The sequence below is a fragment of the Biomphalaria glabrata genome, chromosome 7 (genome assembly GCF_947242115.1).
Source record: "Biomphalaria glabrata chromosome 7, xgBioGlab47.1, whole genome shotgun sequence".
NCBI classification, from domain to species: Eukaryota; Metazoa; Mollusca; class Gastropoda; family Planorbidae; genus Biomphalaria; species Biomphalaria glabrata.
This window is the reverse complement of record NC_074717.1, coordinates 27,335,632-27,351,851: the sequence shown is the minus strand read 5'-3', so window position 1 is coordinate 27,351,851 and position 16,220 is coordinate 27,335,632. Positions and strand designations below refer to the sequence as shown.

Here is a 16,220-nt window from a genome sequence, read left to right as displayed (position 1 = left end):
TAGATGTAGATCTAATAGTAAGTAATATATATATATATATATATATATATATATATATATATATATATTTAGATTAGTCTAGATCTTGATTAGTATCTAACAGACTTAAATCTAGATGTAGATCTAATAGTAAGTAATATATATATATATTTAGATTAGTCTAGATCTTGATTAGTATCTAACAGACTTAAATCTAGATGTAGATCTAATAGTAAGTAATATATATCTATATATATATAGATTAGTCTAGATCTAACTAATAACTAATGCTTAAAAGGCCTGTGTGGCAGTCCCATAGGTCTGGACTAGTCTAGACAAGACCTAGAGATCAACTGTTTGCAAACAACTTGCATATCTGCCATAATGACTGCCAAGTTACACATGTTATGCTAGCCTGAAAGTGTCACACGGGGAAGCCTCATTATGCAGTCTTATTGCTGAACATTCAAACCGTATAACAGCTGCAAAACATTCAAACCGTATAACAGCTGCAAAACATTCAAATCGTATAACATCAGCAAAACATTCAAACTGTATAACAGCTGCAAAACATTCAAACTGCATAACAGCTACAAAACATTCAAACTGTATAACAGCTGCAAAACATTCAAACTGTATAACAGCTGCAAAACATTCAAACTGTATAACATCTGCAAAACATTCAAACCGTATAACAGCTGCAAAACATTCAAACTGTATAACATCTGCAAAACATTCAAACCGTATAACAGCTGCAAAACATTCAAACTGTATAACAGCTGCAAAACATTCAAACTGTATAACAGCTGCAAAACATTCAAACTGTATAACAGCTGCAAAACATTCAAACTGTATAACAGCTGCAAAACATTCAAACTGTATAACATCTGCAAAACATTCAAACCGTATAACAGCTGCAAAACATTCAAACTGTATAACATCTGCAAAACATTCAAACCGTATAACAGCTGCAAAACATTCAAACTGTATAACAGCTGCAAAACATTCAAACTGTATAACAGCTGCAAAACATTCAAACTGTATAACAGCTGCAAAACATTCAAACCGTATAACAGCTGCAAAACATTCAAACTGTATAACAGCTGCAAAACATTCAAACTGTATAACAGCTGCAAAACATTCAAACTGTATAACATCTGCAAAACATTCAAACTGTATAACAGCTGCAAAACATTCAAACTGTATAACAGCTGCAAAACATTCAAACTGTATAACAGCTACAAAACATTCAAACTGTATAACAGCTGCAAAACATTCAAACTGTATAACAGCTGCAAAACATTCAAACCGTATAACAGCTGCAAAACATTCAAACTGTATAACAGCTGCAAAACATTCAAACTGTATAACATCGCTGAAATTCTCAGACTAAATAATATCGGTGAAACATTCAAACTGTATAATAGCACTGAAACATTCAAACCATATAGCAGTGGTGAAACATTCAAACCATATAGCAGTGGTGAAACATTCAAACCATATAGCAGTGGTGAAACACTGAATATGATTTAAATCATTTAAAAAGCGATGACACATTCAAACTGTATAATAACAGTAAAACATTTAAACCTTAAAAATTTATAGTAGCAGTGAAACATTCAAACCATATAATATCGGTGAAACATTTAAACCACATAAAAGTGGTGATATTTTAAAACCCTGTTATAACGCTAAAACAATTCAAACAATTTAATAGCTTTGAAAAATACCATCTATAACAGCGGTGAAACACTCAAAAATATTTTAAAGCGGTGAAATATTTAAATAAATGTTTCACAAAGTTTTTCCTTAACGGAACACTTCGTTTATTCAGAGTACCTTTATGGAACACTTTGCTTAGTTTTTAAGAGAGATTAATTCACGGGTGGTCTTCTAGTTCATTATTCCAGTTGTGGAGCAAGCCTCGCTGAACACTTCCGCAGAACACAGTTTGGAAAACACTGCTCTAAAGCATTGCTGGACACCCCCCTCTAAAGCATTGCTGGACATCCCCCTCTAAAGCATTGCTGGACATCCCCCCCCTCTAAAGCATTGCTGGACATCCCCCCTCTAAAGCATTGCTGGACATCCCCCTTCTAAAGCATTGCTGGACATCCCCCCTCTAAAGTATTGCTGGACACCCCCCCCTTCTAAAGCATTGCTGGACACTCTCCCCCCCCTTTCTAAAGCATTGCTGGACATCCCCCCTCTAAAGTATTGCTGGACACCCCCCCTCTAAAGCATTGCTGGACACTCCCCCCCCCCTTTTCTAAAGCATTGCTCTGCTTGTATGGTTGCTCTTGCTTAAAAACTGAGATTCAAATGCTTCCTCAGAGTTGCCAGTTTAAGCAGTTCCTCGGACCCAGAGTCAAATGTCCATTTCATGCACGAACAGTTTCATTTTAAAGTGAAGGAAACAGGATTGTAGCTGATACTAATAAGTATTTTAAAAAGTCAAGCATGGTTTACCTTTAAAACACATCACTTTTTATAGGTGTTTGGAATGTTGTTACACTACCAGTAAAGTATGAATCTGCTGACTGTACTGGACCTGAACCAGATATAAGGCTAGGTGCCTAATGCAAAAAGAATTACAAGAAAGTTATGTCCTCCAAATGTGCAAACAATAGATCCGTGTATGCATTTTGTGTGCATTAAAACTCATGCGGTGGAATTAATTTCTATCATTATTTAAAGAAAATACTCATTATAATTTTTACATAATTTAGAAAGAATTCAGCAACTTCTTATTAAGGTCGCCTAAAATTTTTGTTAAGTCCATCACTGTACCTGATGTAGTCTCTAAACTGCTTGAGAACCTCTGCCTAAGGTAGTCTCTAAACTGCTTGAGAACCTCTGCCTAAGACAATCGATAGCATTTTATTTCAAAAATTGCATTGTTAGTTTTGTTTCAAAAAGGGAAGGGGGTAAGCTAGGGTGGACTCTTGTCTCTTATGTTTAAATAGCATCATTTGTTCTGTCCCGGAGATCGATCCGCCACATTATTCCTCAATAGTGTAATGCCCACACTTGTCACTGTCCGTCTGAGTTGGGAGATCTAGGTGACATGGTGTTGGGAATGTTGGTCACATGATTGCTAATAATGAGATTGTCTTTGGTGCTTTTCATCACTCGTTGCCTTTCTAGAGGCTTTTTTTGGGGAGGTCTTACACAATCTCTACACTCTCTTCACTCTCTCTTTCCTCTTCTCTAATGTCGTTCCCTCAGTATAGCTCTTCTCTCTTTCCTTTCTCTCGCTTCTTATGTCTCACCTCTCTCTCTTTCTCTCTCTTTTGCATGCATCGCTTCCTACAAAAGAGGGTATCGGAACATAAGGGCTTTTCGATTGTATTGATTTTCTCCTCTGTGCGTGTGTGTGTGTGTGTGTTTGGCCTGTGGCCGAAAGAGGTGGACAGGGCGCGGGGAACCAAAACACAACTTGTTGATGCTAAACTTGGCCACAAGCAGTCTGGCATTCTTAAAGGGCACTGTGTTCTAGATGATAGGGGACTGTCTTCGTCTCTCTTGGCGTGTGTGTGAGCGCACGCGCGGGCTTAATAAGAGATCCAAAAAAGACTGGAAGAAACGGAGCGGAGGGGACGATATTAGAGGAAGGAAGCTGGGATGTGTCTACATTTAGGAGACGAAGCTCCCCGAGTATCTTATTCTGGAGACGAGATGACATCAAATGTCTGAAATCTGAATCCTTATTAATTAGTGCTCTTCTTGGCGCCAAGACTGAGCTTTGACTTAAGTTCTAGTAGATACGTTTTGGTATGGAATACACCACGGATTCTGTGTGGTTTACAGTGCTCGTAGTAGTTTTGGTTTGTTCAAGTTTTTGTTGGGACGATTTCTTGGGATAGTCTTCATTCACGTCTGTTTATTGTGTGGCCTCGCTTCTGTATTGAATTGTCGTCTGTTGAGATTAATGTTCGATCCAGGTCTATATCTGGGGCATGGAGTCTTGACTGATTCAGTTTGGTTTGTATCCTTTGAATTTTATGTTGGTTTGCTTTCATATTGATTATTAATAGAGAAATATATGGTTATGGAATTTTTTTTTAACACTTTATTTTTAGATATTTTTTTTTAATTTAATTGATCGTTCGTATAATGAACTAAATAAAATGTACCTTCACCAATCATGTTTTAGTTATTTAGTTTTGTTTTTCACTGCTCCAAGAAATTGAGTAGTATCTATTATATAAAGCAGAAAGTAAGGCGTATGTAGGCCTATGTATGTCCCGAAAAAAAAAACAACAAAGCTTTTTGGGCAATCTTGATCAAACTAGGTATAAATGTTCCTTAGATCATGACTTAGACCGTAGTGTATGTTTAATGTCCCTTCCGCAATCGGGGGAGGGGGGTGGCTAAAAAATAGACCAAAAAAAATTAACTTAAAGAACAAAACTTTTTAACTAATTGGGTAAACCTGTTTCACGGTATTTTATATTTTATCTGAATATGTCAGCTGAACGAGTCACACTCGACTTTTATTTCCGTGGCCAAATATACAAATAAGAGAAAAGAACATAAGAAGGGAACATTTCCCAAGTTTGACATCGATCTAAATTCAATCTAGTAGATCAGTAATACCCAAACTAAGGCCCTCATGTCATTTGTCATATCCGGCTAGTATTTCTATAATTGTCAACTTCCTTTCTATTCGTAATCAAAGTCGGAAAGAATCGCGCTGTCGGACACTTACTGAAATTTTTAAACAACAAAAAAGAAGAAAAAAAGCTTATACGAAGTGTAATTGTATCAATTAGTTTGAATCAGTCATGTAATTAAATTTGTAATAGATCTAGACAAACAACAATACATCTCTGCTATTAGATATACTTTTACCAATCATTTTTGTTTAGCGCAAAGATCTCAGTCTATCTTGTAGCTGACGCCTCTCGCAAAAAACAAAACAAAAAAAAACTTAATGCTTTTAAAATGTCATACTTATACATTGGTACTATTGTGTTTTTACTTGAGGAAATATTCCAACATGGTTTTATAAGTATACTGCGAACAGAATGTTTGTTTATTGAAACACAACTCATTGCTGCACGTATTTGCACTTAAGGACCGAGAGGGAGGGGGGAAGAAACTCTGTTCCGTAGCTGACACTTTGTTAATTACACGTGTACACGATAGTCGTGTGAGTCATGGGCAGGCATACATTTAATGTGTGTACTAGAAGCAAGAGTCACTTCTTCCACTTTGTTCTCAACAACATTAGATATCAAACGTTTGACGGACTGCATTGTGTATGGCTGCAAGGTTTCTCACAAGGATGTAGTTGAGAACTTTAGACTTTCACAGTGACTCGTTGACTTCCCAGAGTCTTGTGTTGGACATTGTCTCTCTGTCCACATCTGGAAACAAAATAAACTGGGGAGGGGAGGGAGGGGGGGTATCTCCACTCTACTCTTCTGTGTGTTTCTCCATTTGAGTTGGTCTCTCTCTTATACAATACATCTTTCTCTACTGCCTTCTGATACCATTTAATATTAAACAAACAAAATAGCAATAATTATTTTGTTTAGCTGCAGCAAAGGAGATTAGCCACTGCTAGGTTTAAATTCTCAAGCCCACTCATTTAAATAGCCAAGTGATATATGCCCTTCAGCCACACATTATAGCTCTTTGTTTTGTAGTATGACACTTTTGATAAGATACTTAATGAAAATCACCTTGGGGTATTCATGTTTAAAAGACACATGAGATTTTAGTCTTATATAGTCTGTTTCTGTAACAGTTTTTATTTTTCTTGAATATACATTTCCAAACTCTCTGTTTCTTCCAGGTGGATGAACGCAAGCTAAAACCCAAGCCTCCTTCACCTCCAGACCCGCATGAGCTTCTCCTGAAGGAAATCAGATCTAGGCCCAAGCTTCGCTCCATCAGACAAGGCAAATTATTAGGTCTGCTAATCATTCTTTGTCTTAATCTTACTATAGACCTGTCCCTTTATAATTAATAAGTTCTTGTAGATCTGCTTAGAGCCTGCAACTCCTTTGGATCACAACCCCTGGGTTCAATTAGAACCTTTGTGTAATAATTGCCAATGGGATTTTTATATTTCTGTTGTTTTGTTTATATTGTTTTGTTCTCTATTTTGGTTAAAGATAAGGTTCATTTTTTGATTGATTTTTGTTTCTTCGTTGATAGATTATTGTTTTTTTTTGTTCCATTTTCCAGTGGAGAAACCTAAGGTTGGACTCAGTGATGAGCTAGAAGCTCCTCCTCCAACTAAACGTGTGATCAAAGCAGATCTCAGCTTGTTGATGAACAATTGCTCTGAGGTAACTACAAGTGTTGACCAAAGTTTCATTTAGGATTGTAGCAGTGCAGTCATTCTTCAATCAATAATATTTGTTTTAAATAAAGAGACCAAGAATGGGTGTATGCGGGATCAAAACAAATATGAATGAAGTCACATGCTCATAAATCATTTGTATGTAGTTGTTATCTTGAATAAGTTCATATTCATGAGTCTATCCAGCTTTTATTTGTGTTTTATAACTGCTTAAAGAATGTGAGAATGGTCATTGTGCTAGTCCTAGAACTCTCATAAACTGTTTGCCACAAAGGAATGTTAACTAATTGGTTTGCTCTAAATACCATGTGTAGCAAAATGTAAACTTACTTTACAACACTTTACTTTATAAACTTTTCTGAGACTTTTATAATCACAATTAAAATGTCTCTTTCTTACGGTAGGACTCCTCAGAAGATGAAGACTGCACCAGTAACCATTCTCTAGGCTCACCACAGTCATTGGCTCCTACAATGATGGCACCCATGTCATGGCAGAGAGCTGGTAAGTGGATTTATTTGATACCTGATTGTGGTCCTTGTTTCCTGCAGTGTGAAATACTCCAGTCCTTGTGTTATTCAGTCTGTTGGCTTGCAAACACTGTACCAGATGTGTTTCATAGAGTATGTTATGTATTACAAAAAGAATGTCTAATGTGTGTTTTGTACAAATTAGTTGAACAGATATCCAGCTTTGTTAGATTCTATTTCTTGGAGACTGGCGCTTTGTATACTTGAGAATTGGAGTCAATGTTGGCTTACATTTCAGATCAGCTAAAGATAGGAGTGAACAATTTTTTTCAAAATCTCACATTCCGAGGTGCTCTTTAGACAGCACATTTATTATCTATAGCTGCTTGTCATACTTCTGTAAGAGAGCAGGAATACAATCTGAGACTTGCACCCAGCAGCTAGAGACATTCGTGACCAAGTAAATCACTTTTGTTCTAAATCCTGGTGGAGACCAGGTCTTATTGTCCTGAGCTAATCCATTGAACATCATGTCTATTCTACATAATGCTGGTCATTATGCTGGTCACAACATATTTGTAAAATAAAAATTTTACTTGATCTAAATCCCTTTAGAAGAGAAGATACTGTTATAATGAGCTAATAATACTCAGAAAGACACAAAGATAAAGGCACATTCCTTGTTCCATATGCTAGGACAAATTTGTACAAATGCTCCTTCTTCCCTAGCGCTATTAGAGCATGGAATGGGTTGCCTGAGCTAGCCAGGAAAACCAGTGACTTGGGAGACTTTAGGTCATTGGTTAATATGCATGATTAAATGCATGACACGTAGGACGTAATCATCTTCTTGTTTGTCTGTATCATATAAGATAAATAAATTATTTTAGTATGAATCCTTTTTTTTTCTCTTACATTGGCCTCTAACCTTACATTATAGTTTTCTATTTAGAGTTAGATCCTTCTCTCTTCTATATTTAAAGGTGCAATGTTTTCTCTGTTGTTAGATCCTTCTCTCTTCTATATTTAAAGATGCAATGTTTTCTCTGCAGTAACCAAAGAAGTATTAATCAATGGCACCAGTGGGAGTAGACCAACCAGATTACAGAGGAGGCATACCATTATGGTTTGTGATTCATCCATGGATGGAAAGGTACAGTCCCAGGAGTTACCACCTCTGACAGAAGAGGAGGAGCCATCTCCTGTTAGGGAGAATCCTCTCTCTCATCAGTTCTCACCACTGGGTGTTGCTGGTGGTGCTACATTGCTGCATAGGACTTCTTTCTCTGAGCATGACCTCTCTAATCAGATCACGCTCAGAAACCCACACCTGCGGGCGAGGACGGTGCTTGAGCACCGCCGTTCCCTCACCTCAATACCTACGGGACTCACTTCTATACCTGAGATGGATGATGTATTTGGTGGCATGGACTCGCCTCCAAAGCCAGGAGCTATTAGGAGGTCTTGGAGCCACGAGCAAGCACCTCCTCCCAACCCTTCACCACCATGCAAGGGCAGAGCAAGAAGTGCCATGATAATGTCTGGGACCAAGACAGTTGGTAGAAATGTAACACAGCCTTCTGCATTCAAACGGCATGTTTCCTCTAGCCCTAAATCTGCCAGCATGTCTGAAATTACCAGCATGTATACCACTAATACTTCTAAACCTCAGACCATCTCCAGCTCCCTGCATGCCTCAAATAGACCTCAATCTCAGGCCCCCTCCACCAAGCATGTCTCAAATAAAAGCTCACGCATGCAAAAAACTCTACAAAATCCTTTGTTGGACATGGATGTCTCCATCCAGAGTCCTGGGTATTTTAAAAGCCCCTTCTCTGTCTCAACACCCTCACTGGAGACACTTTCTTCCGAGGGTAAGACACAGAGGGACTCGCCCTCTCGGACACTGTCAGAACGAAGCAGTGGCTATACTTCCAGACCTAACACTGACAGCCCAAAGAGAAAAATAATTGTAAATAAGGAAGAACTACAAAGACAATCTCTGACCACAACATTTGGAATTGAAGCTGAAGATGTATTCTGTGATCAAGATGTTTCCTCAGATAAGCCCATCCATAATGTACAAATAGCTTCCACCAATGACATTTTAATATCTCGACGCCCATCTTTGGATGGTGGGATGAGCTTGTACTCAGGGGCGACACCTGGATCAACTTTAAGGAATAGACCCAACACTAGAAATTCCTTGACTGAGAAGAGAGAAGGTAGACTTAAGCCATTCAAATCTCCAGAAGAGGAGGAGAGGTTGACAAGATGGAGGATGTTGCAAGAGGAAGAGTTGGCTCATAGGCAGAAGAAGACTCCAGGTGAAATCAACTTATCTTCGTTGCCACCCAAGGGACGTCCAGACCCAGAAAAAACTCCTAGGAGACCAGTTACGCAGGATAGACATAGATATGTAGATGGCACTGATGTCCTGCAGCAGAAACTGCAAAGTGAAGAGGCTAGGTTTGCCAGGTGGCGCCACTTGGAGGAGACAGGAATATCTGCCTTAAAAAAGGAAAACCTTCTAAAGGCATCAACAGATGAGCCCAGTTCCAGTCCTGTACATAATTTGAAAACACCTGCTTTACAAACCCCAACACCAGATCTTAACAAATCCTTTTTATCTACTCCTTTGCCTGTGAGTATAAGAACTTTTGAGTTTGCTTGATTTTGTTAACTTTCAACTTTCACAAATATCCTAGAAAACAAATGTACACATTATTCATTTTACTTTTTTAGGATTGATGACAGTGTGTTGGTTGTTTTAATAGCCAGATCTCCAGATCTCAACTTATGCATTTTAAAATTTTGAAACAAACAAAATATCACTAATGTGATTCCCATTTAAAACCAAATACCAAGACAATTCTATTACAACAGCTTGTTAAAATTGTTATTGTTACAGAATAAAATATATTTCACTTTTTTTTTTTTAATTTTTGAAATTTGATTGTTGAATAGGCTGTTTTCTTTCAATAATATTTATTTTGTGTTGTTTAAGTTGCTTTGAATTAATGTAATCAATCAACATTACTGAATTTTAATGTGCAAAAACATCATAAGAATGTTAACTTTATGAAATGAAAGTGTTGTTTTTTTAATTAATGACAGAAACATTGGCAGAATCCAGTGGAGTGTCTCAGTTTGACATTGGAGGAAGTGACACATATTCGGGAAGTACTGACCAAGGCAGAGCTGGAGTCTTTGATCTCGCACCCTGACCTATATCAACAAGTTTCAAAAAGCAAAGTAAGTGACTGCAGTGTGCAAATTAAGAATCAAAAATTATTTTTTACATATTAGTTTTTGGAAACTGTGAAATTTTGTTAAGCATAAAAAATGTTTCTTCAGTCATGTTAATTGTTGGTCCATTTATGTCTTTAATAGTTATTTTGAACTTTGATTAGAAGAAGTCTCACCCTTGTATTGAATAGAATTATCAATTCAAGATGGGTTGTTGTTGTTTTTTTCTATCAAGTGTCTTTTATCTTCTCTTTGCCTAGATTTGCTTCACTTGTAAAACAACAAAATTCTCTCTGTTTGGTGAATGGGGCTCTAAGTGTAAGCTGTGCAAGAGAACAGTTTGTTCCAAATGTTTGCGAAAGGTAAGAAAAATTGTAATTTCCCAATGAAAAATATGTCTTGGTTATTATTTCTTTGTCTGTTTTTTTTTGTTTGTATATATAAATATTTATGTTTCGAGCCTTTTCAACAACATGGCCTGAATAGTGCCAAAGTTCTTAATATCAATAACAATGAGCTATTTATTTATTTATTCATTTTTATTTTACTGTACGTTAAGATGTTAATGTATATCTATGTGTATTTCTTGACCAGATGAACATACCAACTGACCACTTTAAAAATATCCCAGTGTACACTCTCAGCCCAGCGCCACTGCCAACAGAAACACATGAGTTTATACAGAAATTCATTAAGTAAGTTTAAGTGTATGTCCACAGAAACTTATAAATAAAGTTAAGTTGGATATAGTGTACCATGGACATAAACTATATATATATATATATGCAATGGGCCCTGACTGACTGATTCATGCACCTATCATCTTGCAGTGGTAAAAAAAAATATGAAAATTTAACCAGGTATTTTTTTCTGTGTGCCTAGGACAACTAAGCACCTTTCATGATCGAAACCGCAGCTGTTAAATTTACCAAAAACAATTCTTTATTCGCAATTTTCTAGGTGTCAGCTCACTAGATATGTCAGCTATTCATGTATACCTCTCACTTCTTTAGGTGTCTTCACACAAGAAACATCAGCTATCCATGTACACATTTCACTTCTTTACATTAGCTATGTCAGCTATTCATGTACAAATATCACATATTTAGGTGTCTTTACACTAGATACCTCAGCTAATCATGTACATATATCACTTCTCTAGGTCTGCCCCTCCCATCTCTGTGCCACCAACTCAAGACAGCAGCCCTGTCAGAAAGTGCATCATACCTGACAGCCACAGTGATCTGGAAGATGAAGCCCCCGACAGTAAGAACCTGTCAGTCAAGCCTGTCCAGCGGTCTCACTCTGTCAACATAACTTCTGGCATCAAGTCAACTCCCAGGAACATTTTGAAAGGCCCTCTTATGGCTGTCTGCTGTGACTGCAAGGGAATGGTCATGGAGATCATTAGAGCATCCCGGGCCTCGCTGGCCATGCTCTCTGCTTCCTCCGGCTCCCCTGCCACCAGCATGACACATTCCCCTGCACCACAGTCTTTGTTGCCTAACTCTCCAGAGATGAGAAAGATGGTAAAAAAGTGATTAGTCTCCCCCTGCTAGTTCAATGTTACAGCTAATACTAGAAGTTTTAAGTTAACAAAATGTGCCCTATCAGCTGTTTGGTGTACCATTCCTGCCATTGTTTTTTTTTTGTGTGTCTTGTCCACCTTACAATCCTTAGAGTTGTCTTGTTCTCAAATCAATTGCATGCATAAATGGCTTGGTTTTGAGCCATTGATAGTATGTAATATAGTTGAGTAGTATTTAGAAAAGGAAGGTGGGGGGAGGTTTAGCTTTATTACAGAAATCTTCTTAATCAGACTTATCAAATGGTCTAGATTTTTTTCCTATACTCTGTAAACTTTTAAACCAGAAAACTTAGAAGTTATTAAATTAGAAAATATAATCATAAAATAAATTTGCATCCAATGTTTTACACATACAAAAAAAGAAAGAAAAAAACACTACATGCATTTAATACTTATGTTGATTAATAGATGTGTACATTATGTTAGCATATGTTGAGGTGGGAAATAGTCAACAAATAGTATGAAGAAAGACCCTTACATTCATTCCTAGTGCTGTAAGATAAATTTATCTAGATTCAATAAAATACCTGTGTAGACTGCTGTTCTTGTGAAACAGAGCTTGAAGAGAAAATATATCAGTTTAAAGTATAGTCTAAAAAAATATGTTAATTTGTGTTGTGTTGACACTCTGTTTGATATGATCCACAGAATACTCTTTAATATTATTATGACCAATGGTTGTTGACAGTGGTTCTTAACCTGTGATCTAGTACCTATCACCCTGATGGTGCGTATCATTGAACAACTGACATTAGTGTTATTCTATCTAGTTCAGGTTGCATGTACATCAAATCCTGTAAGGTTGAGAACCAGATTTTTACATCTGTAGTGTTGTGAATTTATATGCAGTGAATGTTTGTATTTATGTTCAGGATGTAGTAATGGCACATTCCATCGCATACCATCAGTTCAGAATAAATTTAAATTAATCAATGAGTTTGTATGTTAAATTATTGGGGATAAACCTTGACAGAAATGTTCAATGTTGTTGTTTTTTTTAAAGTAATTGACCAATATCATAGTTTGAATATATTTGAACTCTGTTAAAATGTAGAACTCAATAATTTTGTAAAACTCTCTACCACAAACCTGTTGATGGTTTTATAATTATCATTTAAAAGGATTTTGTAATGTTTTGGATAACATTAGGATTATATATTTAGTGCACACAAAAAAAACACAGTACATTAATGATCATTAAAAGTTTATTTTGTGTAATAGTTCTACTTTATATGTGGAGATATGACTTATGGTTGAATCAACATGTCTGTAAGCTAGCTAATAGAAATATGTAAATGTCACTTCAGAAGATGATAGTTTTAATATAAACACTTGAGAATACGAGTCATCCTAATAAATTAGATTCAATTCATGGTCTAAAAAAAAAGTGCATGGAAAAAATATCTAGCATAAATTGTAGCTATAAGAAAATGTGTACATATTGATGACATCTCATTAACAAACGTGCATGGTATTATAGGTTGACAATGAAATATATTTTCTTTTTTATGACTATAAAATAAATCTCGAAATGAAATCCAGACCAATATTTACTAGCCAATGGAAGGTCTTTAGACAGGGGTGTCTATCAGATAGAACCCAACCATGTTGTTGTGCTCAACATTCACATGGCCTCATTCTGAGGGTGGGGTGATCTTTCAAAAATTGTATTCTTTTCAATATATATATATGTTGTAAGAACTATTACAGGCAGTTCTCAATTCATAAAGTTTCAATCCTGAAACTGTACTTGTTTCTTATTAGGAAAATAATAAAATATAATTATTTTTTTTTACACAAAGTGGTTGGGATGGTATTAGAATACTATAAATAGAAACATTTAATAAAAAAAAATGTAACAGGTAATTTTTCATTTTAAAATATCAGTCAATAATGAATACATATTTCAATATTTTATGCTATATTGTGTGGAAAGTACCTAAATTGAGGCTGTGTTTACAAATATTTTTATTTCTATCTCAGCCATGGTGATAACTAATATTGTTTTCCACAATATTTTTATTTTGTTTGTTGATTCATTGACTACACTGAAATGTTTGATATTCTCATGTAAATATTTCAACAAAGGTTGTTCAGATCCTTAAGATTTATTATTTATGAACTTGTATATTAATTCTTATTCTGAACGTAGAATAATCTCCCCTAAATATATGATATATATATATTTGTGATTTTTGTTTTTGTTAGTTTCTAATATACACATTTTGTTTCATTTTATTCCCCCATGTTTAAGTTTTTGCTACATAAAGAGGAATTATTACCATGAAACTATTTTGAAGTTGTGAATATTGTTAAAGTTAGCAGATATATATTTACTTTTGAAAGAGAAAAGTATGTGTTGAAGCCTATTGTTAAAAACCATACAACATAATTATTCAAGTGCTTAATCCAATCTAGTACCTTAGTGACACTGGACAATATTGAAGTTGTTTTTTTTATAAAACTTTATTCAATTCTGGTCTTTTATTTCCAATGAAACAAATGATTTTCAGACGTCCAGGTTAGAGCTATAGATGTGACCTAGTTTGCCAAGGACTGTCAGGCTCTTTTGTTAAAAACAATTCTTGGTTAATAGAAAGAAATCTTTTCGTATGTGTTTTATTTTTTCAAAGAAATACAAACTGCCATGTATGTAAGCAATACTTTTGTTTAAGTCAAAGCATGAACATAAAGAAAATTCACATCTTAATGTTATAACATTGAAGTCTGACACAAATTTAAACAAAAAATTGTGACTCATTGATTGCTTTTATTGACTGAGTTACAAACAGAAAAGTGATTCTTAAGAAATGCTCAAAAATTGTCAACTTATCTACAGATTTTTTTGGGGGCACATTCCTACTGGCCAGTAGTTCCAGCGTCATAACATTCCCACCAATACCATTCCTTTATCCCAAACATCAAATAATACAACAAAAAAACTTTAAAAAAAAAATAATAATTTTGCCAAGCTTTGAATCAAGAAAGTCAGCTTTCTCATTATGCTTGGTAATATTCTGGCTAATGTGCCTTTTCTACTGAAAATGTAAATTGCCTTTAAAGAAAATAATAACAACCAAAAACATTTATAAGCTGCCTTAAATATTATATTAACTGATTGAAATTTGAGTCATATTTATATTTTCTTAAGATCAGGAGTTTTTCTTTTCTTGGTACATTTGTAATCTGTAATTCATTCAAGACAAATGAAAAACCACATGAAATATTAACACTAGACTTGGATTTGTTTCATTCGTTCTGTTCTTGTGTTGCTCTTTAATTGTTTCATTGATTTTAATTTAAATGTTTTTTATGTTGCTTTATTTTTTTTTATGTTTAAAAACTATTGTGAAGATATATGTCACAGAAAATGTGTGTTGATGTTGCATAACTATGTACATAAATATTTAGCACTAGTTAATGTACATAATTATAACACTGGTTAGACTTGATGTACATTCAAGATTGTACAAAAAATTCCAAGATGTAATAAACAACAGCATTAGTTTGAAGTCTTTGTTTGTTTGTTTTAAAAAGAGATGGTCTGTGTATATTCGAAAGCTTTTTTTTAAGCAAGATAGAAGAAATTTTGTGCTGACAAAGATTAACTTGTAGTTCCTTTGTTTATATTTACACAAGCTTTAAAGGAATGTAATTAGCCTTTGGTTATTACATTTCATGACAAGATGACAAATTATCATTTCTTCCTCATTAACTAACCTAATAGATGTCACTTTCTAATTGCATTGACCTCTTAATTTTAGATAAACTTTGTTTCATCCTAATATTAATTAATTTTTTTTTAAAATGATATATTGCTATAGAACAGTAAAAGGGAGTATTGGTTTGATCTAACATGACAAAAAAAAGGACAATTGTTTAATTTTAGCTAGCACTGGACTTCATAAAGCGACTTTTAACTCTTAAAAACCGTAATTTTTTTCACATTCTACTGGAATTATTTTTTTTTCCCACAATTTTTATCACATAAGCCTATTTATAAACGTCATACTGTTTTTTCTGTTTGTTAAAACATAGACATGTTATATAAAATTTTGTTGGAAATTGAATGTACTACAATATAATTTATCTTTTAGTGTTTTAGATAGTCACTGGAAAAAATTAGGTAATTTCAGAGATGAAAAAAAAAAATTTTTTAAATTTTAATATGTAAAAATTGACTTACCCAAGTAATAAAGAATATTGCAACAGTCCTTATTCATTATTATAGTATGAAATATTAAAACTATATCCAATTATCTACTGAAAAAACATAACACTGTCAAACTTGGATCAATATTTACACTTTTAGTGATCCTTTTAATCACAGTCTCATTCCAAAACAAAATTATGAAAATAACAAAAAATGAAACTTGAAGATATATATATATACATTTTGTACACAAAATCAAACTATTTACAAGCACTGTGTACACCAGATTAAACATTAACTTTGGTGTGCCATATCTCAAAACAGTGTTTTGGATGGAGATGAGGATGACCTTCACAGCCTTTGCAAATAAAGTTGCAGCGTTTTACTTGTTTAGGCGTGCTGCAAACCTTACATCTTCTGTCTTGTTCGGTGTAAGCAATACAGTGTTTGGCTCCTTCTAGACGT

At 34.8% G+C, this 16,220-nt stretch overlaps 1 protein-coding gene across 3 annotated transcripts in view; it reads left to right on the top strand.

The window, feature by feature from the left end:
• The window catches only part of LOC106052037 (protein spire homolog 1-like), a 96,478-nt gene extending 81,416 nt beyond the window's left edge, over positions 1–15,062 (top strand). For 2 of the 3 annotated variants that reach the window (XM_056034471.1, XM_013207280.2), the window contains exons 8-15: positions 5,783–5,900; positions 6,178–6,281; positions 6,700–6,799; positions 7,818–9,409; positions 9,883–10,020; positions 10,275–10,376; positions 10,609–10,709; positions 11,177–15,059. In XM_056034471.1, coding sequence (XP_055890446.1) covers positions 5,783–5,900; positions 6,178–6,281; positions 6,700–6,799; positions 7,818–9,409; positions 9,883–10,020; positions 10,275–10,376; positions 10,609–10,709; positions 11,177–11,555 — 2,634 coding nt within the window. In that variant the 3' untranslated portion in view covers positions 11,556–15,059. Of the gene's footprint in view, positions 1–5,782; positions 5,901–6,177; positions 6,282–6,699; positions 6,800–7,817; positions 9,410–9,882; positions 10,021–10,274; positions 10,377–10,608; positions 10,710–11,176 lie in introns of all 3 variants that reach the window. The other variant, XM_056034472.1, reaches the window with a different exon arrangement.
• The last annotated feature ends 1,158 nt before the right edge of the window (positions 15,063–16,220 follow it).